The sequence below is a fragment of the Anabas testudineus genome, chromosome 18 (assembly GCF_900324465.2).
Source record: "Anabas testudineus chromosome 18, fAnaTes1.2, whole genome shotgun sequence".
Lineage (NCBI taxonomy): Eukaryota > Metazoa > Chordata > Actinopteri > Anabantiformes > Anabantidae > Anabas > Anabas testudineus.
Window position 1 is genome coordinate 9,391,549 of NC_046627.1, and position 27,133 is coordinate 9,418,681.

The 27,133-nt window shown below is 37.4% G+C and overlaps 1 protein-coding gene across 1 annotated transcript in view; it reads right to left on the reverse strand.

The window, feature by feature from the left end:
• Nucleotides 1–22,242: 22,242 nt before the first annotated feature.
• Nucleotides 22,243–27,133, reverse strand: part of LOC113168610 (low affinity immunoglobulin gamma Fc region receptor III-like) — a 66,528-nt gene continuing 61,637 nt past the window's right edge. Inside the window, exons 9-10 of the mRNA XM_026369656.1 lie at nucleotides 23,147–23,223; nucleotides 22,243–22,782 (exon numbers count right to left, since the gene is read on the reverse strand). Coding sequence (XP_026225441.1) covers nucleotides 22,762–22,782; nucleotides 23,147–23,223 — 98 coding nt within the window. The 3' untranslated portion in view covers nucleotides 22,243–22,761. The remainder of the gene's footprint in view (nucleotides 22,783–23,146; nucleotides 23,224–27,133) is intronic.

Genomic DNA, 27,133 nt, shown 5'->3' on the forward strand with positions numbered 1-27,133 from the left:
AGGTGTCACTTCCTGCTTTCTTATCTCTGCTGTTAATGTGACGATTTATTTAGATCACAAACTTTCTCTATTGTTGACAGAAGCTAATATACTTACATGAAACACCATGACTGTGATTTATCAGCTGATAAATATTGGATGTCAGATTGTATTTTATGGAGAAAACAAAATGTGTTTTACCTTAAATACTGTAGGTTGAAACATGTTATGCAGATTTTTGTGTTTTTGTTTGTAATACTCACTTAGACCACAAGAGTGCACCACTACACCATGTTTTAAATAGCAGAAGGGTTTCGAATTCACACTGTAAATAAGTCTGACAGCCTCCATTTATTATTTCAAGTGAACTGTAAATTGTTTGTACATCATAAACACAAACGAATTAAGCCACAGCAGCTCTTTGCTGTTGAACTGTATTTTCAAATGTGTGAACAGATGCTGCTAATGGAAAAAGCTAGTTTAACTGGTAGAAATAGATAGATTCAAGATGAAAGAGTTTTATTTGTCACATACATGGTTGTACAACTACAACAGTAATGAAATATATAGTATCTTATAAAGTGACAGTGCAACTGTGAGCTACACTTGATAGTTATTGATGAGGTTGTGTGTTTAATACCCTTACAGCTTGGTGGAAAAAGCTGCTGTTCACTCTTTCAGTTTGTCCCCTGAGTGACCGGAGTCTCTTGCCAGATGGCAGCTTCTGAATCAGATTATGGTTAGGGTGGTAAATTTCTTTCATAATGCGCTGTCCCCTATTTGGAGGAATTTTAGCCCATTCTTCCTGCAGAACTGCTTCAACTCTGTCACGTTCTTTGGACGTCTCATGTGTGGCTCTCTTCAAGTTGTTCCATAGTCCACTTCATCTTCCCACCAATCTCTGCAAGCTAGCCAGGCCCTTATGCAGCAAAACAGGCCCAAATCATGATATTTCCTCCACCATTGTTTACTGCTGTGTTTCGTGATGACATGCTGTGTCCTGAAGAGTTCTTCATAAAACATGTTCAGCTATTGGTGCTTAATACACAATCAAATTCAATGAAAGTGTAATCTGTTTCAATCAGTGTGTTCACAATTGTAGAGTCCTTCATCAGACTTGGAAACACTGTGGATGATCATGTTTCAGAGCCGCTATTGATGAAGACTCCATCTTTATGGAAATGAGCTGAGGTCTGTGGGGTCTTGTTTCTTCAAGTCAGAGTTACAGCTTCTCCCTTTATCACAAGAGGAGGAGGATTTTCCAGGATCACTGAACCATCTGAACAACAAGGATGTGATATTTATTTAAGGTGATATTTGGAGTTAGAAACTGCTGTTGCTGTATTACAAATGTAACCATTGCATTTATGACAGTTGCTTCTTCTCCCACCTCCATTTTCAAACCAGTATTCTTCAATGGAGGACAACCCTACTGACTTGCTTTTATTAGTAGTATTACATGTGTACTTTTTCCCTTTAAACCTAATGGAATGAGGCCAAATACACTTTTACAGCTTTCACATGGTTTCCTTGAGAGTTATAGAAGTGATGTCTCCACACTATTTTCATTTCCTCTTGTGGTTTCAGACCAGAACTTAAATCTGGTTTCGGGGTGAAAGTGTGAAAAGTTTCTACAGTTTCACCAAAATATGAATAAAGAACAAATTTACTCAATTTGTAAAACAGCTCAATATTCAATAGTCCAATGGAAGTCAATGGACAGCTGAAAACACACTGCATAAAGTAATCAGTACACTGATTGGTCTTGAAGTCTCAGGGCCTTAGTCAGGTCAGGTCCAAATTCTGTTCAGTCTAATCAGGTTGGGTCTCCTTTCCACTAATCCATATGAACCTTGTCTAGCCTGGAAAGATAGTTTAATGACATATAAAAAAGCCCTCCGTAAAGCTAGAACCTCATATTACTCCTCATTAATAGAGGCAAATAAAAACAACCCCAAGTTTCTTTTCAGCACTGTAGCCAGGCTGACAAAGAGTCATAGCTCTGTTGATCCTAGTATCCCCTTAACTCCCAGTAGTACTGATTTCATGAATTTCTTTACAAATAAAATCGTAACTATTAAAGAAAAAAATGATCAGATCCTCCCTGCATACAGCATGGATGGTCTCATTTGTACAACAACTCTAGATTGATTTGTAAAACCACACTTGTACTTAGACTGCTTCCTCCCCATAGATCATTATTCATTTCAATAATTAATTCATCTACAACATTGCATGTCTCTTAGACCCCATCCCAACTAGACTCCTCAAAGATGTCTTGCCTTTGATCAGCACATCCATATTAGATCAGATCAATCTCTCCCTCTAGGCTACGTACCACAGGCTTTTAAGGTTGGTCTACTCAAAAAGCCTACTCTGGACTGAGGGGTTTTAACAAATTATTGACCAACATCAAATCAGATCATATCTCTAAAATTATTGAAAAAGTAGTTTCAAAGCAATTATGTGACCACCACCATAGAATAAACCTCTACGAAGATTACTCGTCAAATTTTAGAGTACATCATAGAACAGAAACAGCACTGGTAGCGGTCACTAATTATCTTCTTGTACATATAAAAACGAATCAATTATTCAAACTTTGAGCATGCTTAAAAGACATAAAGGCATGGACGTCCTCTAATTTATTTAGACAATGGTTATTTTGTTTCGTCCTAAAAACCTCAGAGAGAATATGTCTAATCATATTCTTACCCTAGATAACATAGCATTGACCTCAACTAACACTGTGAGGAATCTTGGAGTTATCTTTGACCAGGATATCTCCTTTACTTCATACATAAATGGAATATCTAGAATTTATTTTTCCACCTGAGTAATATTGCTAAAATAAGAAGCCCTCTGTCTTACAGTGATGCTGAAAAACTAGTCCATGCATTTGTAACTTCCAGACTGGACTATTGTAATTAAGTTCAGGTTTTGGAGGCAGACACTTTCTCTATGTTTAAGACTTAAACCATAACAACAATAGTACAGCAGCTAACATAAAGAACTGGCTTCTGTTTGAGCCTAAATGTACCGTACTTGTACAAAACGATCGTGTGCGGCATTAAGTTGATTTAATAAAACAATAGTTTACTGAAGTAGGGACTGAATTGAACACCCACCATAATTATGGTTCACATAGCTTATACTGGTGTGAAAATAAACAGCGTTAATGTAATGTTTGTTATGTAGACAGTCATTTTCTACCATGACTATTTTCTGTAAGGAACTAAAAAACACAATATTTAAGAGCATTAACTTAACAAGTGCATGCTGGGAAGTCTACTAATAGTGCTAATTTGTTTTGTATTGTATCAATGTAATTTCACAAGTTGAGTGGACTCTAAGAACTGTATTAATTTAACTTAATCATTTGAAGGAATGATAACCAACTTAAATAACTTTTAACAAGAAACTTAATATAGTCAGTTGAAGCTGACTGTTTATTTTTTTTAACAGCAGCAGAGCCAACATCACTACAATGAACACAGTTTTAAAAATGTGTTTTAAAAATGTGTCATGTGAGGTTGAGTCTATGTGTTAAGTTTTGCAAAGACAACAGAGAATATGTTTATTGGTGCTTAAAAACACTGAATAAATCATCTTTCCTGTAGAGATTCTTTTGATGAAGACTCCATCTTTAAACAGAAACTAAAATTACCCCATTTCAGTTGTGTCCACTAACCAGTGACATTATACTGTAGTTCACACATGTATAATCCAGACCTTTATTCTAATAACTTTATGCATTAGTCCAGCAAGATGTTTCTACCACAAGTAATGAAATTCCTCTCAGGCATTTCTGAGATGTAGCTTAATGAAAAGGTCATAATGACTTTGTCCACAAAAATCTAATCAGGTCATCGTTTGGCCAAAGTAACAATCTGTACCACATTTGAAGAAATTCCCTCAAAGTGTAACTGAGACATCAAATTCACATAAAACAAGAATTTGATGAACATGAGGTGACTGTGACCTTGACCATTCACCTTTGGCTGTCAAAAGCTTAGCAATGCATTACGGTCTTTAATCTTTAATTGGAATGTGGAGCCAATTATAGTTTTTACTTGTCAGAAATACATTACAGATATGTGTAATGTGAATCCTGCATGCCATACACACACACACACTTTTCAGCCAAGAAGTACAAGAGGTTCTGTGAAGTCATTGCATTATAGTTAGTTTAATCCTGCATACAAACATTAAAATAGCTTCACAACAGACAAGTTGATGTTGATGTTATTAGCACCATTATTTGGGGCTTTAGCTCAGATGAAGTTAGGTGATGCAGCAGGACAATGACCTAAACATTAAAGTTAATCTGGAAGAGAAACACTGTCTCCCATCTCCATTTTGGAGTAGCCCAGTCAGAGACCCACAACTTAACACAACAAAGGTGTCGTTGAACGACCTCAAGAGAACTGCTCACACCAGAAATCCTAAGGATATGTCTTCTCAGGTAGTGCCTGCTTGAAGTTTGTACTTTTTGAAGCATCACTTATCTTCAGTGGTTGTAGTTGTAAGATCTGTTCAATAATATTAATTACCAGAACTGTGATTTATCAGCTTGAAAATATCAGTTACCATTTTGTTACCATTAGCTTGAAAACTACTAAAGTCAAAATACCTTGTTCATATTTTCTTCTCACGTTTTTGTAAAGCAGATTTTATTTTTTTTTTTTTTGGATTTTGTAATACTCACTTGCACCACAAGGGTGCACCACTACACCTTGTCTTAAATAGCCTGAAGGTTTGGGCTTCAGACTGTCGATTAAGATAAGTCTAAAAACATTCAAATCTTCCAGGTTAACTTTAAAGTCTTAGGACATCGTAACCACAAAATACATAAACACAAAGAAACAACCAAAACAAAGAAAAAACTAAACTGTCCTATAATAATAATAATAATATATATATAATGACCCCCAAATTCATGACATTAACATTAACATCTTTTTTTTTCTTTGAGTAATAGAAAGAAATATAAATCAAGCTAAAGCAAATTTGAGGCGTGCTGCATCAGGTTCACAGGAATATTGCTTTGTTGACATCAAAATAGTAAGACAGCATGTTTCAGATTAAATGAAGCAAAACTATTAAGTTAGAAGTTGAACACAGCGAGTCTATTTGAAAGACAGCAGCAGCTCTTTCTTTTTGAACTTTATTTTTACAGACACGCTGCTAATGTAAAGAGTTGGTTTACCTGGTAGAAGCAAATAAAGAGTTAAATGAGACTTCTATCGTTTAGTTATGAAAGAGCAAAAATAACAAAAACCTACTTAAACTGTTTATAATAAACACAATAATCTAAATATGATAAATAATAATATTTATATTTTGTAATAAACACATATGGTAAATGTAAATAGTCTGAACTTATACAGCTCTGTTCTACCTAACTGGCAGTAAATGTGCTTTTTCATTTTTTTAACTATTTGTATACACAAGTGAACACCGATGGCAGAGCTTCCATGGAGCTGACTCACTGGGGACAAAGCTTCTTCTTTATTCATCTCTCTCTGAAACCTGTAGATCACAAAAGAAGTAGAAAGATAAATTATACAAATTACAGGTTCACATTGCAGAAAGTTGAATTTACAGCAGCAACAAAAGAATTGACGCTGTGCAATTTAAGGTTGTTTTAGAATATTTGTTCCCATTGCTGTGTCTTGACTTAACATACGTTGAAAAGCTGTGTTTGATTGTTTCTGGCTATATTTTAAGCTATGCTAATCACCTACATGGAAAGATGTAGCAGCGAGTCTTCTTATCAGAAATGAACAAACCACATTGTAATGATGTCATGTTTTATGTGACTCTAATACAATCTATATTTGTTATATGATGTTCTTTTGTATATTTTTAAAAAATGCATGTCCAAAGTGGTTTCATGGAAATTCACAACTTCTACTTTGCATACATCCTGTACTCTGCAGATGTGTCAACCTCTTCCTGAGTGGTTTTAGTTTAGCAGCTCAGGTTAAAACCAGCACTCACACATCTAACAAACACTGAGACGACTGTACAGTAACCAAGTGTCATGTGAACAATTTGTAACACTATAGTGATATTTTTACTCTGCTGTACTTAGCATTAATGTACATGGTTATACATTTCTAATCCAAATAATATATTTGTAAAGTCTGATACCATTAGATATGTACTTGTTTCAACGTTATATGTAAAATTAAAACAACAATAACAGGTGAAGTACTGTACCTTTCTTTTTCCTGGTTTTTGTTAATGCAGCAGAAGCTGCTGTGCTTGTAGCAGTTGAATTTACATTTTTATAGACTGAAAAACATGTACAAAATGTTATATACACAACTATTTATTTCTTTACTAAGATTTATAAACTCTTAACAATCTGACTTTTCTTTACACAATTAGAGGAACTATCTAATTTAATACATCATTAAACCATGGAAACAATCAAAACTTGTTGTTGTCAACTGGTAAATTTGTTACTTGTTTTAACTGGACATTAGATTTTGTCTTCATGTTTCATATCAAAAATTATTTTCACAGTATGTTTATTGAACCTTTTCTGCTTTGTCTGAAAGACTTTGTTATCTGGGTATTTGTGTTCCTAATAAACAAAGGAAGCATAGTTATCTTACTTTACATGAGGAAATCATGGACAGTGTGTCTGGTTCGTTTTCTCACCTGTTTGATTCCCAGCTGAGCCTGATCCAGGTCTCAGTGAGGACACGTAAAACACTACTGCAAAAGAAAAAAAAATAGCAGCATCAAAAGAAAATCAGGAAGAGAAGATGTCTTGCTTATTATGTTAAAAAGCTAAACTTATAAATGGACATAATCACATTCAGCTTCACCAAATTAGAACAAACTCCATTCCTCTAAATTTAGTTTTGGATAATGTAGCTACTGTGGTGACTACTTGCTGTGCATTTAAAATGAACACAAATAGTGTTTTAGTATTCTATAGTATAATACTACTAGCATAATGTTCTATAATTCTCAAGAATACAAGTCATCTTATGGCAGATTTCCTCACCAAATCAATCTGCAATTAAAATACCAACAAGTTGCAGGTAAACACCTCACTTTGTCTAAAAATGTAATTAAACATACTTAAGAGTACTAAATATGCACTGTTTAGAAACATATTGGTTGAAACTTCCTTCTTTCTCACCTATTCACACTGTGACTGATGTCAACAAGCTCTTATAATAAGAGCAAATATTAAAATGTATTTTATGTCATTGTTTTTACCTCTGTGCCAGTAACCTTTGACAAAGTGAAGTAGTCCCACACAGATCAGAAGAAGCAGCAGTAAAACTGTGACAATGATCCATGGGTTGGAAGTGAAAGAAAAAGTAACCACATCTTTGGAAGAGGTAGTACTCGTGTCTTCGAAAGAGGAAGTGACCATCTCTTTCTGACTTTCTGCAATGTGTACAAAAAGTATTTTAACCTATTTGTAAGGACATTCACAAACATTTAACAACAATTAGACAATTATATAATATAATGTGTTTAAAATCAATATCAATAGTTACAGTTCTCATTTATATCACATATACATATAAATTCTATTTTAAAATCTTTCTGTGTCTCACCTCTGATGATCAACCTGCTCTCTGCTGATTCTCCAGCTCCAGAGATGCTGCACTTGTAGAGTCCTTCATCAGACGTAGAAACACTGTTGATGATCATGTTTCCTGTAGAGCTGTTATTGATGAAGACTCCATAATTATAGAAATCAGCTGAGGTCTGTGAGGAAGTCGTCTTGTTTCTACAAGTCAGAGTTACAGCTTCTCCCTCCATCACAGGAAGAGCAGGAATTTCCAGGATCACTGAACCATCTGAACAACAAGGATGTAAAAGCTGATTTAACGATACACTCATGTTGAGTTGATGACAAAATGTCATTGTCATAATAAAAACTTACCAGTGACAAAGATGTTGACACTGTTGCTTTTGTTCCCCCCTCCAGTCTCAAACCAGTATTTACCACTGTCATCTGGATAAACATTTGTAATGGTGCAGGACGACCCTGTTGATGTTCTCTTATTAGTTTTATTACATGATGATATTTTTCCTTTGGACTCATGTACAACTTCACAATAAGAGACCCCCTCACAATAAAAAGTTACTGACTCATATTCAAAGAACTGTGCTCTGTTTGGATCAATATGAAGAGAAGCTGCATCTGCAACAAAGAAAAAGAAAGAGATTCATAAAACAGCTGGAATATATTTTCAACGTTGAATGTGTTCAGTCTATAAATAACTGGTACTTACAAACTTTCTGTTCATGTTCACACAGCAGCATCACAATCATCACTAAAGAGACAAATGAAAAAGCAAGATACATTTGTAAGGTCAGTGTGATTCCTACAGCTGAAACAGTGGATCTTGAAGGTCCGTATATAATCTATTCTAACAACACAATACTGCAGCTGAATGTTTGTATTATAAAGTAACAGAGACAGACTCAGAACTCACTCAGTTTGATGCAGAGAGATGTGACCTCCATGTTGTCTTGCTACTGACTGAACATCAGACTGAAGTGTAATGTAGATTCTCAGAGGTGTTACTTCCTGTTTTCTTACTTCTAGTGTTAATGTGATGATTTATTTTTAGATCACAAACTTTTTCTGTCTGGTGGTTTAAACAAAAACTAGAATGAATTTAATGCTGTTTCCTCCTCTAACCAGTGACTTTGTAACGTACTGTCCATATTCTTTCCACATTTCAGAGTGTTCAAGCAGATGGTTGTGTCAGATAAATTACAATACCTTATATCTTAGGTATTTATATCATTATATATAACATTCACAACAGAAGGAAATAATTGAGGTCACAATCACCTCAGCTACACTAAAATCTAATCAGGCCAACTCTTGACCCAAGTGACAATTTTTGCCAAATTTAAAGAAAAGTAACATTCATAAGAAGAACTGGATGAACCTGAGGTGTCTGTGACCTTGATCTTTGACCTTTGTCAACAACACAGGTTAGACAACCTTCACCAGAAAAACCTAAAACACTTGACTCCAATATAGTGTATGCAATCTGATGCAGTGAGCTGTACATTGAAGAAACCAAACAGCAGCTACACAGGAGGAGCAACACATCAAGACCTGAATCATCTGTGTACCTTCATCTAAAAGACAAAGACAAAGCACTTTGAGAGAGGTGTGAGGGAAGCTGTGCATGTGCAAATAATGTAAAGTGGCATGAATAAACACTAAATGAACCCCAGTATAGTTAGACAGAGTGACAGATCTTATTGTCTCTGGATTGAAGGAGGTGTACAGCCTGCAGCTCTCAGACCTGGAATAGCCCTTTACATTGTGACTACAGACATGTCTGTGCTTCAGTTGTAATTATTTTTCCTCTATTTGCAGAGTGGCAGCCCTTCTAAAAACTGTTAGAGCTTTTTTGAAAGGACCAAATAGCAATAAATATGTCTAATAACATGTCATCATGTCTGTGATCTGCCCTAATATTTCTATAGTTGTGTAATTACAGTGACAGTGTATTAACATGACCTGACTGGTATTACTGTGTGGATCATCATGGTAACAGCTGGAATTGGCTCAGGTATAACTCACCATAACAGTATATTAACATATACATAACTTGACTACACATGGAGCAGCACAGTAAGATGGATGCAGTTAGTTAAAGGAGCCTACAGTATAACCTGCACTGCCGAGGCTGATGGAGTGTAATCCCTGCTATTTGTCTCAGTCTCAGAAGTGCTGGTTATGTCCTCCATTAACTAACTATATCCATCGAGCTGATTTTCATTTTTTCTACTTGCTCTGTGACCACAGCCAGCGTGGTTCTATTGCATAAATTATTTTCAGAACAGATTATATTGAGTCATGGCAACTGGACTTCCTTCTTGTTAGGTCGAAGTAGCTTCTTCAGTCTGAAAATAGTTGGTTAGAGACCACATACTGTATATATGCTCCAGGTTGGTTTTACTTCACCTCTGGCCTGAATAGGCTCATTACATGCAACAATGGAAGGAGAGGATGTGAAAAGATCTAATAGTCACAGCTCTGCGAAAACCTCTAACCCTCAAAAGTGGGTTGTTCAGTGGGGATGACTGAAAGGGCAGCCTGATCAATATAAGAAAAGTTATGTCTAAGGCATGACTTACACCACCTTTCATCAAGAGACATCTGGATCTGTCACTCTGTCTAACTCTGAGTAGTTCATGCAGTGTTTATTGAAACTGAGCAAATGCACTAATAACAACTGAAGCACAGATCCAACTACAGTCACATGGACAGCACTATCCTAGCTGTAATCACAGCTACTTCAGTGTCACAGCCTGGTGTTGAGAGGTGTCTAGCTAACTAACAGAACACTAACTGTATGATATCACTGAGGTACAGTGGTACTTGCTGCTCAGAAGCCACAGCTGATGGTGAACCCACTCTGTTTCCACAGCCAGCGGGGCTTTTATGAACGGGCTAACTAGTGGACCCAGTTGCACATCGACAGCAAAAGCAAAGTGAGATTTCCCAAAAAAGATTTATTAATATGTAACATAGTTAAAATGTATGCATGTTAAATCCAGCTAAAGGGGCACTTCGCCATCTGCTGGTAAAATATCGTACCTACATTCGGCAGTAAATGCAAGGGATTGGGGTAATCTTCAGAAGCGCAGAGGATTTCCTGAGAGGTAATGTGCCTGTGAATGTGTCCTTGGGCAAAGTGTGTTAACTTTATTAACTGGAAGTTGAGTCATGGCAACTGGACTTCCTTTAGTTAGTTGAAACGTTTCGCTACTCATCCAAGTAGCTTCTTCAGTCTGAAGATAGTTGGTTAGAGGCCGCAAATTTATGCTCCAAGGCTGGTTTCACTCCACCCCTTGCCCTGAATAGGCTTGTTAGGTGAAACAAAGGAAGGGGGGGATGTGAAGGATGTAATGGTCACACCTCTGCCCACCCCCTCTTATGGGTTATGTTAAGAGTGTCCAACCTGGTGCAGGTGTGAACTGGTTCTGGCCTTTTTGGGGACTGATGAAAGGGCAGCATGATAAATAGAAGACAGGTTGTGTCTAAGTCCTCCACCTCGGTTGAGAGAGGGAGTGTTGATTTGCACATGCAGGGCTTCCCTCACCCCTCTCTCTTAACTTTATTAAGTACATAAAGGTTTTACCAGCACTGTGAGGCTGATAGTAGCGGTTTTTTATTTGTTTTCGCCGTTTGTGCTCAGCTTATGAACCATTATGTGAGTGTTTTAGCTCAAAATGTCAAAGCCCCAGTCTAAGCTAGTTAGGTAAATGTAATGCATTTGTAATGCATAAGCAAATTGTGCACAACAAATGACGCATTCTGCCTTTCTATCCCTTGTGAAACTACAGGTTGCTGAATAAACCAAGGAAAACTGTTCAGCTCAGTGATCCCACGATGGTGGAATGAGCTGCCTATCTCTGCATGCTCAGCCACCTTACTTGCAATATTTAAAAAACAGCTGAAAACAGAACTTAATAGAATACGTAACGATTAATACAGAACTAGGCGTAATGTAATGCAAATAAAGAACTCAAAAGGAGAAACATGCTAAAGATCAATGCAAAAGGCCAACTAGAAACTACAGTAACTAGTCTAAATAACACATAAAGAAACGCAGTAAACACGATACAAAAATCTAAATCAAAATCAAGCTGGAACTAATGAGACAAATGCACAGCAAAAAACTGAGGGCTGCGATGGAGGGCACAGAGGCCCAGGCTGACTGATCCAGGAAGAGTGGAGGCTGGTAGCTGTAGAGACCAGAGCGAACAGCGGAAGGGAGTTGTGGGTGTATTCAATCCAGGAGAGCTGCTGTGACCAGGTGGATGAAATCGATGATGCCATACATCGAAGCAGCATCTCCATCTGCTGGTTGACCCGCTTCGTCTGTCCATTAATCTGAGGATGGAAACCTGAAGACAAACTAACGGTGGCACAGAGTGCCTGACAAAACTCTGCCCAAGCCACCGTGAACTGTGGACCTCGACCCGACAAGATGTCCTCCAGCAGACCGTGCAGCTTGAAAACATGATCATCGTCGTCTCCGTGGCAGTCGGCAGCTTGGGCAAGGGAAAGATGTGAACCACAGTCATAATAACATTGTTACCACTAGAAGGAGGTAAAGCAGTCACAAAATCCAGGTAATATACAACCATGGTCGCAACGGAACCGGAAGAGCTGTCAACAAACCTGCAGGTACTTGGTGGGGGCTCTTATTACAGGCACAGGTGCGACAGGCAGCCATGTAGAGCTTGACATCGTCCTTGAGGGATGGCCACCAGAACCTTTGGGCTATCAGTGCTGTAGAGCAAAAACGCACCAGGATGACAGGTCAGTTTAGAGTCATGCCCCCACCGAAGCACCTGCGGACAAAGAGAAGAAGGGATAAAACATACGACCCACGGGGCAACCATGGGGAACTGGATTGACATGAGAGGCATTTCTTACCCTCTCGTCTAGGTCCCATTGCAGAGACTGAACATTGACTGAATTACGGTGTGGCAGTCAGTGATTTCTTCACTTGAGTCTTTGTCTCCCTCCTCAAATTGACGCAGCCTAAAAGAGAGGACAGTCAAAACGAGCAAAGAACAATGCCCACAGATACTGGCGAGCGTTGACTTTTCTGATTGTCTTAATATAGTCCAGGTTGCGGTGGTCGGTTCAAACTAGGAAGGGCTGACTAGCCTCCTCCAACCAATGTCTCCACTCTTCTAGGGCCAACTTCACGGCCAGAAGCTCTTGGTTGCGGACGTCTTCATTCTGTTCTGCATCATCTAACTGCAGCATCGGGCCCTGTCTCACCTGGAGTCCCCATGGAGCACTGTGAGAGTCATGTTTTTTGATTTCTCCAGTGCTTTCAACACCATCCAGCCATCACTGCTGAGGAGGAAGCTGGAGGTGGCAGGCGTGGAACAACATCTGGCTGCTTGGACCATCAACTACCTCACAGACAGGCCACAGTTTATGAGGCTGCGTGACTGTGTGTCTGATGTGGTAGACTGCAACACGGGGGCACCTCAAGGGACTGTGCTATCCCCTTTTCTGTTCACACTGTACACATTGGACTTTAAATACAACTCACATCACTGTCACCTACAGAAATTCTCAGATGACAGTGCCATTGTTGGCTGTGTACCCCGGGGGACGAGCAGGAATACAGAGGGGTCATCTCTGACTTATTAATAGTTGTTGGGGTCAGGGAGGTTGAGGATGGGTGCCGAGCTGAACAAAGCTTTGAAACGAAAAAAAGCGTCCTCAGCCGCCGGTGACCAAACAAACGATACCTTGAAAGAGGTGAGCATGTGAAGAGGAGCAGCAACCTTGCTGGAACAAACTACAAAACTAACTAATACTAATAAATCGAAATGACCCGTTTGACACAGAAGCTCCGGCGGCCTTCGTGAAGCAGAGTGGTTTGGCACAATGTTCTGGGGCGTGTGCCAAATGGAGCTGATCACATGACTGATGACGTCCAAAGCGGTGAATGCATTGTTTGGTCAAACCAGGGTTCAGAGGTACATTAAAGATTATGACCTCCATCAACATTTATGCTCATGTTCTTCTCCTGAATGACAATGAGCTAATACTTACTTTCTAGGTACTTAAAGGAACCCACATTCTGAGAACAGAGGACCCACATAAATTATCACAATGTGTTTTGTATTAAGCTTTTTATTATGTACATATTGAAGTATAACAAGGACAAGGAGGCTGGTTGAAGCAGATGATTTACTTGCAGTTCAACACCAGATGTCACTGTTCTGTGTGGTTTCAAAGCTCTTAGCATGAATTCCATCCTGACTGTACAAAAGATTCATTAGAGTATTTAAAAATGTAACTTATCGAAGTGCAGAAAGATAGAAGTAAAAACTGTCTGACAGATTAAAAGTAAATTCTAACATGGGAACTGGCTAAATGTAAAGTTATGTACGGGAATACTCTGCAAACTGTGTGTTATTAGTGTCAGTTTTACCAACACATCCATTAATTTTGAAGGCTGAACTAAATCTAAATAAATGATAACAGATTCACAGACTTACTGCTGCAATGTGCAACACTTTCTTTGATATAAATTACAGTTTTTATTTTCATCACCCTGATTTCAGTGGATTGTTTGTCTAAGAACAAACCTGCTCCTTATCTCCTTATAGTGTGTGGTTATGTTGCCAGGATAACAAGCTCAGCATACTGTAACGTTGGGAGAACCAACAGATCCACGATCACGTCATCTTCATATTGTCTCTCTAACCTGTTAAACTGTGTTCAGAGAACAGATTTCACACAAACATTGTCAATGGAAGCAAAGAGTTTTATTTACACAGTCCGTCAGGTGCATTTAGCAAACTCCAAGCGGGCTTTCATGTGTTTTGTACTAAGGTGCGACTCTCTTTTAGCCACTGTGCCATGAAGTCCAGATCAGTGGAGGGCTGCAGTGAGTGTTAGTCCTATCTTCACATCCGTGGAGTTCAGTAGGGGTGACAATTGAGTTTTTATCAGTTCCTTTGGCCTCGTGGCTTTTAGTTTCTGATACAGTATATAAGGTCAACTGTGAGGCCTTTTATAGAGAAGTGTGTGCCTTTCCAAATCATGTCCAATCTGTTTAATTTACCACATGTGGCACCGGTCAAAATGTAAAACATCTACCAACTATCAAGGGAAATGGGAGGCACCTGAGTTAAATATCAAGTGTTATTGCAAAGGGTCTGATTACTTTAGTCAGAGTGGAATTCCCTGTTTTTTTTTTTTTTTTTTTACTTTTTCATACATTTGCATACATTTTGAAAATTTCATTTTTACTTTGTCATTATTGGGTAATGTGTGTAGATTAATAATAAAATAATTTGTGTATTGTATGCCCATGCTAATAGTAGCTGACATCTATCACCACAAGAAAGCTCCACTGAGCAAAATTCAGTCTCAATGCATGTTGAAGGTTTAGCTGCTGTTTTCAGTTTGCAGTACTTTCAGTTTCTACAGTGTCATCAAAATGTGCAATGCTGCTAAAACAGTATTATTAGCCATAATTATTATTTTTATTTTGAAACTGGTTAAAATTTCATGGTTTGATAAAAGGAAACGAGCTGATATATTGACACGAAAGACCATGATTGATTCTTTAGCTCAGGAATATTAAATACCAGATCACATTTTATGCAGAAAATATCAAAATCTAAATGCATCTAAAAATCCTCAGGGTCAGAACATCAACAGGGTCTTGTAAAGAAATGTTGTACTTTGGGAACACAATAAAAAAAAAGAATAAACTGACAAATGTCAACAGATGGTGAGAAAGAAAGCTTAGAAACATTAACATACAATGACTGTCTTTTTTTAAAGAGGGGAGAGAAAAAACACAAACCATCAAACAAAATACAAATGTACCATGAGACATTTCGGTCAGGACTGTTAAACATGAGATGTGCTGCATGAGGTTTACAGGAATATAATGTTGTTAACCACAGAGTAGTAAGACAGCGTGTTTCAGATGAAACGAACAATAAGGTAGACGTTGACCAAAGTGAGTCTATTTAAAAGCCACAGAGGTTCTGTGCATGTGAACTTAACTGCTTTGAATTTTAAGTGTACTTCAATCAATATAAATAGAGTGTAACTTTCATACAAAGCTATGGACACATGTAAAAATGCATTATTTTAATTTTATAGTAAACATGTAAGGGTTAAGGATTAAAGGGTTTTGACTTTACTAAAACATACAGTTGTCTCCTGTCATATCATGGTATGCCAAAGAACATGGACAAGAGAGAGTAACCCAGAAAAGTAACAACAAAAAGACCACCAGTGTAGAGTAACTAAAAAACATTTGAAATATACCAAAAATTGTTGTTCTACAAATAAGTTTAGCACGCTGATTATCAACAGTAATAGAATTACTGTCCATTCAACAATCAATTTAAATACAGAAATTAGTCCTAAAAACATACTGAATGCTGAATCTGGCTTGTTTTAACAAAATTCACTCCTTGTTTTCACCTACTTGTTGTGAGGTAGCACTGTATAAGTGTTAATGTCTTACAACAGTAAATAGTTGAGTAAAATGTGTTTTTAACTTTATTTTATTTACCTCTGTGCCAATAACTTTTAAACTGAAGTAGCCCGACCACCACCAGCAGAACCAGCAGGAAAACTCTGACAATGATCCATGGGATGAAACTGGAAGAGGAAGTCTCTTGTTGACCATCTGAAATGGATTTAGAAAGTACTATACCTTATGATGTGCAGGGACTTTTATAATACTTTGATAGAAGTTTTACTATTAACTGATATAATCTGTTGTTTACGGCCAATATCAAACTCTATAGTTGTCATTTGTATCAAGTGTACGTATAAATCCTATTTCAAAATCTTTCTGTGTCTCACCTCTGACAGTCAACCTGCTCTCTGCTGATTCTCCAGCTCCAGAGTCCTTCATCAGACTTGGAAACATTGTGGATGATCATGTTTCCTGTTCCCTGTGATTCGTCTTGTTTCTACAAGTCAGAGTTACAGCTTCTCCCTCCATCCTAGGAAGAGTAGGAATTTACCAGGATCACTGAACCAGCTGAACAAGACAACTTCCTCACAGGTCTCAGCTGATTTCTATAATTAGGGAGACTTCATCAATAGCAGCTCTACTGGAAGAATGATCATCCACAATGTTTCCAAGTCTGATGAAGGACTCTACAAGTGAAGCATCTCTGGAGCTGGAGAATCAGCAGAGAGCAGGTTGACTCAAATCAAAATCACACAGTGAAAAGAAAAGGTGATGCCCCTGTTTCCTGATTTTCTCTATAAGTTGGTGACACGACGTAAATGTCAGCAGTGTTTTAATATGAAACAGGTTGAATCATCTCTGGCAACAATAACCTCCAACAAGCACTTCCTGTAAGAATATATAAAAGTGTTGTTGACATGAAATCCTCCTATTCTGTATAATTAAATTTAAAGTGAATGACACTTGATGCTTCAATGCTGGAGACAACTATATTGCAGAACATGTCACGTGTGTCCCCACACAGCCCCCAGAGTCCGTTCACAGAGGTCCAAACATTTAGACACTGTACAGACGTCTTCAGCTGCACTGAGAGATCTTCATTTCTTAAAACAGCAACAGCACATGACACATGTTGCTGTAGAGGCTCAAAGAAACAGGAAACAGTCAGAGCAACATGACATCTTAGTTACTAGCGACTCGCAGATCAAATTAATGATAGCATATGCAAATATGAACACAGCTGTTGTTTAGCATTGAATCAAAGGATGGTGGGACTTCATCTACTGCAATACATTATATTGGACATTAGCTTTTAGTACATTAGCTTCCGTTTACTCTTCAATCTGTGATATTTTCTCCATTGCTTCCTTTATTATGACAGTTGCATTTACATCTGGGTGGACATGAGTGGTTGATGTTTGTAACTCTGAGTTTTCTGCAGTGAAGTAGTCCAACCACCAGCAGCAGCAGCAGAGCCACCATCACTATGGTGAAAACAGTCCTCAGTCTGAGGTAGATGTGACAGCAGTGTTCAGACAGATCGTTTTTTGTGAGATGTTCTTCTGAAAAAATTGTAACAATGACAGAAAATAAGTTAGTGTTGCCTAAATGTGCTGTTTTCTTTGTGTGTAACTTTTTATTTAGAATTAAATGTAATCAATTAATTGGTTTTACCAGCAAGCAAACAAGGGAGCATGGAGTTTTTTTTAGGTTAGTTAAGTATCTGAAAATCAGAAGTAGTTTATTTGTTTACATGTTTAAAATGACCATAAAGAAAGAACTTTCGTTAGAGACTCTTCTGTCTATTGTCGTCCTTTACTAAGAAAGGCTACTCTGTGCTAAAAATTGCAAGGAAATTTCTTATTTGAAATTTCTTATCATGCTGTTAACTACTCCCTTCAGAGAGCAGCACAAACTGACTCCAAAAGAGACAGAAAAGAGAGCGGGAGGCCCCGATGCATGACTGTGAAAGAAGACAAATATCTGAGAGTGTGTAGTTCAAGACAAAGACACCTCACATGTGTCACAACTGGCAGCTGCACTAAATAGTACACGTCAAACACCAGAGTCAATAGTGAAGAGAAGGTTTTGTCTACAGATGAGTCCAAGTTTTACTTCTTCGAATCAAACAGAAGGACATTTGTGGGATAAGGAACAAATGAAAAGCTGCTACAACAGGGTTTAATATTGTTAGTAAAGCATGATGGAAGAAGCGTGATGGTCGAAGGTGGTAAAATAGGAAATTCGTACAGGGTTTTTTTTTTTTTTTTTGCTTTCTATTTGTTTTTTGATGAAGGACAAGTTTGAAGAACATATTCATTATTTCCATGAAAATCATTATTTCTAACTCTGACAATGTCAGCATGTCCTGTTCTCTTTGCTATATTTGCCATTCAGACTAATTTAATGTGTGTTTCACAACTTATAAACAATAACATTTCTAAGTGATCCCAGACCTTTAAGCCATAATGTATATTTACATGCAATTTGCTTCTATGTGCACAATTTTAAAATTCTCCTTCATTCTATTCCCTGCTTCATTCCTAATTAGACTAAAATCAACTGAACATTAATGTGTTTGCCTACATTGATTCTATCAATGTAATTTGAATCTGCTAAGTTTCATACAGGAGTCTACAGATGAAAAGTGTCTCACCTTTGACGATCAACCTGCTCTCTGCTGATTCTCCAGCTCCAGAGATGCTGCACTTGTAGAGTCCTTCATCAGACTTGGAAACACTGTGGATGATCATGTTTCCTGTAGAACTGTTACTGATGAAGACTCCATCTTTATAGAAATCAGCTGAGGTCTGTGAGGAAGTCATCTTGTTTCTACAAGTCAGAGTTACAGCTTCTCCCTCCATCACAGGAAGAGCAGGAATTTCCAGGATCACTGAACCATCTGAACAACAAGGATGTAAAAGATGATTTAATGATACACTCATGTTGAGTTTATGATAAAATGTTGTCATTGATAAAAACTTGCCAGTGACAGTTATGATGACACTTACTTATTTTTCCCCGTTTAGCAACAAACCAGTATTCACCACTGTCATCTATAAAAACATTTGTTATGGTGAAGGACCCTGTTTCTGTTGTCTTCTTATTACATAATGGCATTTTCCCTATGTGGCGATGTACAATTTCACAATAAGAGACCCCTTCACAGTAAAAAGTTACTGCGTCATATAAAAAAGAACTGTTCTCGGTTTGGATTGATATGAAGAGAAGCTGCATCTGCAACAAAGAAAAAGAAAGAGATTCACAAAACAACTGATGATCAGTATAGGGTATGCAGTCTGATGCAGCGAGCTGTACATTGGAGAAACCAAACAGCTGCTACACGGGAGGAGCAACACATCAGGACCTGAATCAGCTGTGTGTTGTTCACACATTGGACACAGAAGATAAGCACTTTGAGAGCAGTGTGAGGGAAGTTATGCATGTGCAAATACTGCAAATGCCATAAATAAACACTATATAAACCAGTAGGAGTAAACCTCAGTTGAGTTAGATAGTCACACCTCTGCAAACCCCTTCCACTTCTAAAGTGGGCCGTTAGGCGTGGTTGGCTTAGTGGATGTGTGAATTGGGTCTGAACTGTCTCTTTCTGGGGATGGTTAAATGGGCAGCATGATGAATATTAGACAGATTATGTCTAAGGCATGACTTACACCACTTTTCATCCAGAGACATCTGGATCTGTCAGTCTATCTAACTGAGAAAATACAGTAATAACAACTGGAGTACCGATCCAACTACAGTCGCATGGACAGCACCATCCAAGTGGTAATATCAGTTACAGCCAGTCAGTCTCACAGCTTGGTGTTGAGAGGTGGCTAGCTCACTAACTGAACACTAACTGTATCATCTCACAAAGTTGCAGTGGTACTTACTGCTTACAGCTGATGGTGAAGCTACTCTCTGTGTGCAGCACTTGCTGTGATATAAATTCACAGTGTATATTACAAATTTACATATCTACCCAATTACTTATTTTGAATCTGCTTAAAAAGTCCATGGTCTGATAGAAATAAGTGAACAGTTGATAAATTGACATGTAAGACCATGACCTATTATTCAGCTGAGAAATATTAGACATCAAATCACATTTCAGTCAGTTTTTCTTGTCACTTTGTTTTTTCAATAGGTGGAAAATGTTTCTGTAAAGCTGACTTTTTGTTTGTTAGTGTCATACTCACTTAAACCACAAGAGTGCACCACTACACCCTGTTGTAAATAGCAAGATGGTTTGAATTCAAAATGCGTCTAAAAATCTTCAGGGTCAGAACATCAACAGGGTTGTCTAAAAAAACGTATTGTACATTTGAACGCAAAAAAAATGTTTTTACAGATTACAGACATTTTTAGATTAAATCAACATTAAAGTAGACATTGACCACTGAGTGAGTCTACTTAAAAGCCACACAGGCTCTGTACACGTGAACTCTATTTTCACACATGTGAACAGATACGCTGCTGATGGAATAAGTTGGTTTACTGGTAGAAACAGATGCTTCTTAAAAGAGACATGTCTTTTGGTTTGGTTAGAGAGCTTAATAAAAAAGTCATCCTAACTGCTTTCAACTTCAAATGTACTTTAATCAATTTAAATACAACGGAAGTTCGCTAACGAGCAGGACGAGCAGGCAAAAACATTTAGAGGCAAAGGTTAAAAGTCCCTAATCCAGGGGCTGATCAGGGAAAGAGAGCAGAAATCCAAAACACCAGGTGGGGTAAATTCCCAAAAGGGCATGAGGTAAGAAAAAGAGGGTCCACACACAGGAGCAAGGACCAAGGCTAGAGAAAGGCTGCAAAGTTGTAATAAAACTAACAATCTAGCAACTTACAGGTGAACAGGAAGGTGCTTATAAAAGGTGAAAATGAGACACAGGTGAAAATAATCTGGATTATTAGTGAAGGGAGAGACAAAAACACAAGTTAATGAGTTAATTTGCATTATTTTTACCTACTGGATTGTAGAATAGAAGGCATCTTGTGGTAAAAGTTGTCTAGAAATACTGCATTTCGGTTTTGTCCACTAACCAGTGACGTTGTAGTTCACCCATGTCTGTCCAAACTTTTATTCTAATATGATCATGCGCGAGTCAAGCAAGATGTTTTTACCACATTTATGCTCTATCTGAGATATGGCATTGACGAAAATGTCACAAAGATCTTGACATTTAATCTCCGTTCACCAAAATCTAATCAGGTCATCCTTTCACCCAAGTGACCAATTGTGCCACATTTGAAGAAATTCCCTCAAGGTGTTTCTGAGACATCACATTCACATTAAAAACAAGAATTTGATGAGCATGAGGTGACTGTGACCTGGACCATTCACCTTTGTCTGCCAAAAGCTAAGCAGTCCATCACAGTATCCAAGTGGAGAGTTGCACAGCATGCTATTACTGGAGTGGACACATAAAAAAATAGAATCATAAACTGACAACAGCTTTATTTACTACAAAAAGACTAAACCACCACTGTAAACCATGAAGAGCAGATTTCCCACTGTGTTTGTCCTAAGAGCAACAACACTTTTCAACCTAGCAGTACAAGAGATTCTGTGACGTTACCAGCACTATGTTATTGTAGCATGAAAATACCTTCACAACAGACAAGTATAATGTTATTAGCATCATCATTTAGGGCTGATGGAGCAGGACAATGACCCTAAACATCAAAGTTATTCTGGAGCAGAATCATTGTCTCTCATCACAGCCCAGTCAGAGCCCACACCTCAACCCAATGCTGCTTGGTATTTCTACTTCTTCCAGCATTACTTATCTTTAGTGGTTGTAGTTGTATAATGTTTTCAATAAAGAAGTGAAATATCAGGACTGTGATTTATCAGCTTGGACATATCAGATAACATTTTATTAATGTTTCAGGTAGAAAACCAGGAAAGTCAAAATAGTTCGCCCACTTTTTCTTGCCAGTATTTACATGGTAGAAACAGATAAAGAGTTAAAAAAGAGACATATTATTTAATTAGTCAAAGAGCAGACAAAATGTTTGTTTGTTTTTTTAATCACCTTAAACTGTTTTAGACTTTGAATGTAGAAAAAGTTGATGCTGTGAACCAATTGAAGGTTATTTTTGATTAATTATTCCCTTTGCTGAATAAATCATCTTTCCTATAGAGATTCTTTTAATGGAGAATTCATCTCCTTGGAGTAGTTGTAGGTAGGTATTTTTGAACAATTTAAAGAGGGCTGTTCACACCAGTCATCCCATGATTATGTATTTTTTTTTATTTTTTATTTATGTAAATCATATTCATTGTTTGTTTTTGTAATACCGACATAGACCACAAGAGTGCACCACTATGTCATGTCTTAAATTGCTTAAAGGTTTTGCTTCAGACTGTCGTCTAAATGAGTCTAAAACCTTCACTTTTTCTCCCAGGTGAACTGTAAAGTCTTAAGACATTGTGAAAACAAAGAAACAAACAAAAATAACTGCAGCTCTACTTTCTGAACTGTAATGTTACACATGTCACCAGACACACTGCTCTTAGAAGAAGTTGGTTTACCTGGCAGAAAAAGATAAAGAGTTAAAAGAGACATAAAAAATCTATAAATGCATTATTTATATTTTGCAGTAAACACATATGGTAAACGTAAATACTTTGCAGTTATACAGCACTTTTCTAACTAACTGGCAGTAAAAGTGCTTTTAAACTGTTTTTCATTCAATCATTTGCAAACAAGCGCACAGCGAAGGTAGAGCTGCCATGCAGCTGATCCGACTCACTGGGGACAAATCTTCTCCTTTACTCATCTCTCTCTGAAACCTGTAGAACACAGAAAATATACAAATATACAATTTACAGAACAATTTACAAACTTAATGATATGATATAATAGATGAGGACGATAAAGACAAGCAATAATCCTTCTGTGCTTCACTAAAGAAAAAAATCTTAGTTTCTAAGGATATCTAAATGATAGTTGAATGTCATATTGAGTCATTACAACATGTACACGTTAAATTCTATTTCGTTATTAAAATTGCCAGTTTTGAAAACTACAATATAACGTGTATGGTGCTTAAAACCGGAAAGTGTCTAAAAACTAAATTTATAGTCTATAGGGTGGAAAGTGTACTAGTTAGATCACCGACCTCACACAACATGAGTTATTTTTTATTGTTCTTACCTGCTGGATTGTAGAATATAAATCATTTTCTTTAAATGTTGGTTGGGTACGAACCAGGGCAGGTGATACTGTTGGTTCTACATAAAAACAAGATTATGTTTTCATGTAACACATTTCATTTACGTTTAATAACAAATTGGCATTTTCTCTGGTTGTGTTTTATCACAACAATCAGTTTCCATTTAAATGGGTTTTTAATAAACTCACCAAGCTCCTGAGAACCACCATCCAGGCTCAACATGTAGTAAACAGCTCTACAGGTTAATTCATCCTCATCTAATACAGACAGAGACAGTGGAAGTTTGTTTCTATGTTGTTGGACATCAAGAACAACATAGGAATTGATGCTGTGAACCAATCCAAGGTTCATTTTAAATATTTTTTCCATTACTGTGTTTTGATTTATCTAAGCCATAATTTAAGCTATGCTAATCAAATGAGTGGAAAGATGTAGCAGCCAGTTCTCGTATAAGAAATGAACATACCACATTGTGCTGATGTGACTCTAATGCAATCTGGATTTGTTATATGATGTTCTTTTATACATTTTTAAAATTGCATGTCCAGTGGCTGCAGGGAAATTCACAGCTTCATATACTCTGTGTACATGTACTCTGCAGATGTGTCAACCTCTTCCTCTGTGGTTTTAGTTTAGAAGCTCAGGTTAAAACCAGCACTAACACATCTAAAAAACACGGTGATGACTGCAACTAAGTGTCATGTGAACAACTTGTAACACCATAGTCATATTTTTAGTCTGCTGTATTTAGCATTAGTGTACATGGTTATACATTTCTAATCCGAATGATATGTTTGGAAAGTCTGGTACTATTAGATATGTACTGGTTTCAACATTAAAAAATTAAATTTAAACAATCGTGTCAGGTGAAGTACTGTACCTTTCTTTTTTCTGCTTTTTGTTGCTATAGCAGAAGCTGCTGTGCTTGTAGCAGTTGAATTGACATTTTCATGGACTGAAAAACAGGTCAACAGTGTAAGAGACATCATACAAAATGTTATCTATATATATATATATATATATATATATATATATATATATATATATATATATATATATATATATATATATATATATATATATATATATATATATATATATATATATATATATATATAAAGAGGGATGAGCTGGATATACTATTATCCTAATTCCCTGTAGATGACTTCATCGTCATAGGAGACCTCAACATCAACCTGGACAAATCACAGGCAAATCACGTGCTCGCTCTTCTGAACACGTTTGACCTGAGACTAGTCTCCAGCAACAACGTGGCAACAACCCGGACCTCATCCTGATCCGGAACTGTCCCTCCTCTGCATTTGTCAGATCACTTATTTATTCAGCTCAGAGTCTTCATCTATAGACCGTCACATTCTTCCACTGGATTGGAAAAATTCCGCCGCAACCTCAGATCTCTCAACCCAGAGCAGTTTTCTTCCCTGGTTCCTGCAACGCTGCCCTCGCCGCAGGTTCTCTACACATCTGACTCACACATAGCCACAGACAGGCTCTGCAATACGCTTTCATTCTGATTTTGATTCAGCTTCAGAAAACTAGAACAAACTTTGCCATACTTATGTTTTGCATTATGTAAGTACTATGGTGACTACTTGCTGTAAATCATTAAGTAAAAATCTATTTCACATGAACCCAAATAATGTTTTAGTATTCTATAGTATAATTCAACTAGTAGAATATTCTGTAATTAGGTTTGTCGCTATAATTCTCAACAATAAAAGTCATGTTACGCCAGGTTTCCTCTCCTAGCCAATCTGCAATTAAATTACAAGCTATAGGTAAATGCCTCACTTTGAATAAGAATGTACTAAAATATACTCTATAAAATATTATAGAGTACTAAATATGCACTGTTTAGGAACATATTGGTTGAAACTTCCTTCCTTCCCACCTATTGACACTGTGACTAATATGTGGGTACGAAGCACTAAATAAACAACAAGCTCTTATAATAAAAGCAAATGTTTGAGTAAAATGCATTTTATGTCATTTTCTTTACCTCTGTGCCAGTAACAGTAAAGCAGTCCCACACAGATCAGAAGAAGCAACAGTAAAACTGTGACAATGATCCATGGGCTGAGAGTGAGAGAGAAAGTAACCATCTCTTGTGAAGGGGTAGCACTCGTGTCTTTGGAAGAGGTAGTAACTGTCTCTTTCTGACCATCTGCAATTAGTACAAAAAAGTAGTTTACTGTCAATTGTCATTGAATTCTATTTTCCAATTCTTCTGTGTCTCACCTTTGACAGTCAACCTGCTCTCTGCTGATTCTCCAGCTCCAGAGATGCTGCACTTGTAGAGTCCTTCGTCAGACTTAGAAACATTGTGGATGCTCATGTTTCCTGTAGAGCTGTTATTGATGAAGACTCCATATTGATAAAAATCAGCTGAGGTCTGTGAGGAAGTCATCTTGTTTCTACAAGTCAGAGTTACTGCTTCTCCCTCCATCACAGGAAGAGCAGGAATTTCCAGGATCACTGAACCATCTGAACAACAAGGATGTAAAAGCAGATTTAATGAAACACTCATGTTGACTTTATGACAAAATGTTGTTGTCATGATAAAAAACTTACCAGTGACAGTGATGTTGACACTGTTGCTTCTTCCCCCCACTTTAGCCTCAAACCAGTATTTTCCACTGTCACTGCGAAACACATTTGTTATAGTGCAGGACGACCCTGATGATGTTCTATTATTAGTTTTATTACATGAGGGTATTTTCCCTTTGGACTCATGTACAACTTCACAATAAGAGACGCCCTCACAATAAAAGGTTAGTGACTCATATACAAAGAACTGTGCTCTGTTTGGATCAATATGAAGAGAAGCTGCATCTGAAACTAAGAAAAAGAAAGAAACTCATAAAAGTGGAATATATTTTCAACATTGAATGTGTTCAGTGAGTAAATAACTGGTACTTACAAACTTTCTGTTTGTCATGTTCACACAGCATCATCATCACAATCATCACTAAAGAGAAGAAAAAAGCAACAGATGGTTTCATGATCAATGTGTTTCATTGATTCCCACAGCTGAAACAGAAGGTCAGCATATCATCTATTCTAACAACACAATACTGCAGCTGAAAGTTTGTACTATAAAGTAACAGAGACAGACTCAGTACTCACGCAGTTTGATGCAGAGAGCTGTGACCTCCATGTTGTCTTGCTGCTGACTGAACATCAGACTGAAGTGTAATGTAGCTGCACAGAGGTGTTACTTCCTGCTTCCTTACTTCTGGTGTTATTTTTTTTAGATAACAAACTTTTTCTGTCTGGTGGTTTAAACAAAAACTAGAATTCATTTAATGATGTTTCCTTCATTAACCAGTGACTTTTTAAGTTACTTTTCAGATTTCAAGAGTTCAAGCAGATGGTTTTGTCAGATGTTATAAAATCCTTTATGTCTTTGGTATATGCACCATTCACAACAGAAGGACATAAATCACGTCACAATCACCTCATCTACACTAACATCTAAACAGACCACCCCTTTACCCAAGTGACAATTTGTGCCGAATTAAAAAAAAAACTTTGTACTTTTCCAGTAGGTAACTTTTTAAAAAAACATTCATAAGAAGAACTAAATGAACCAGAGGTGTCTGTGACCTTGATCTTTGAACTTTGTCCACCAACACAGGTCAAAAAACCTTCACAAAACACTGGACTCCAATATAGTGTATGCAGTCTAATGCAGCGAGCTGTACAGTGGAGAAACCAAACAGCAGCTACACAGGAGGAGTAACACATCAAGACCTAAATCAGCTGTGAACCTTCAGCTAAAAGACAAAGACAATGTTGTTCACACATTGGACAGAGAAGATAAGCACTTTGAGAGAGGTGTGAGGGAAGCTGTGCATGTGCAAATAGAGTAGTATAGTAGAGTCAGAGATAGATCCTGTTGTCTTTGGATGAAAGGCGGAGTCCAGCCTGCAGCTCTCAGACCTGGA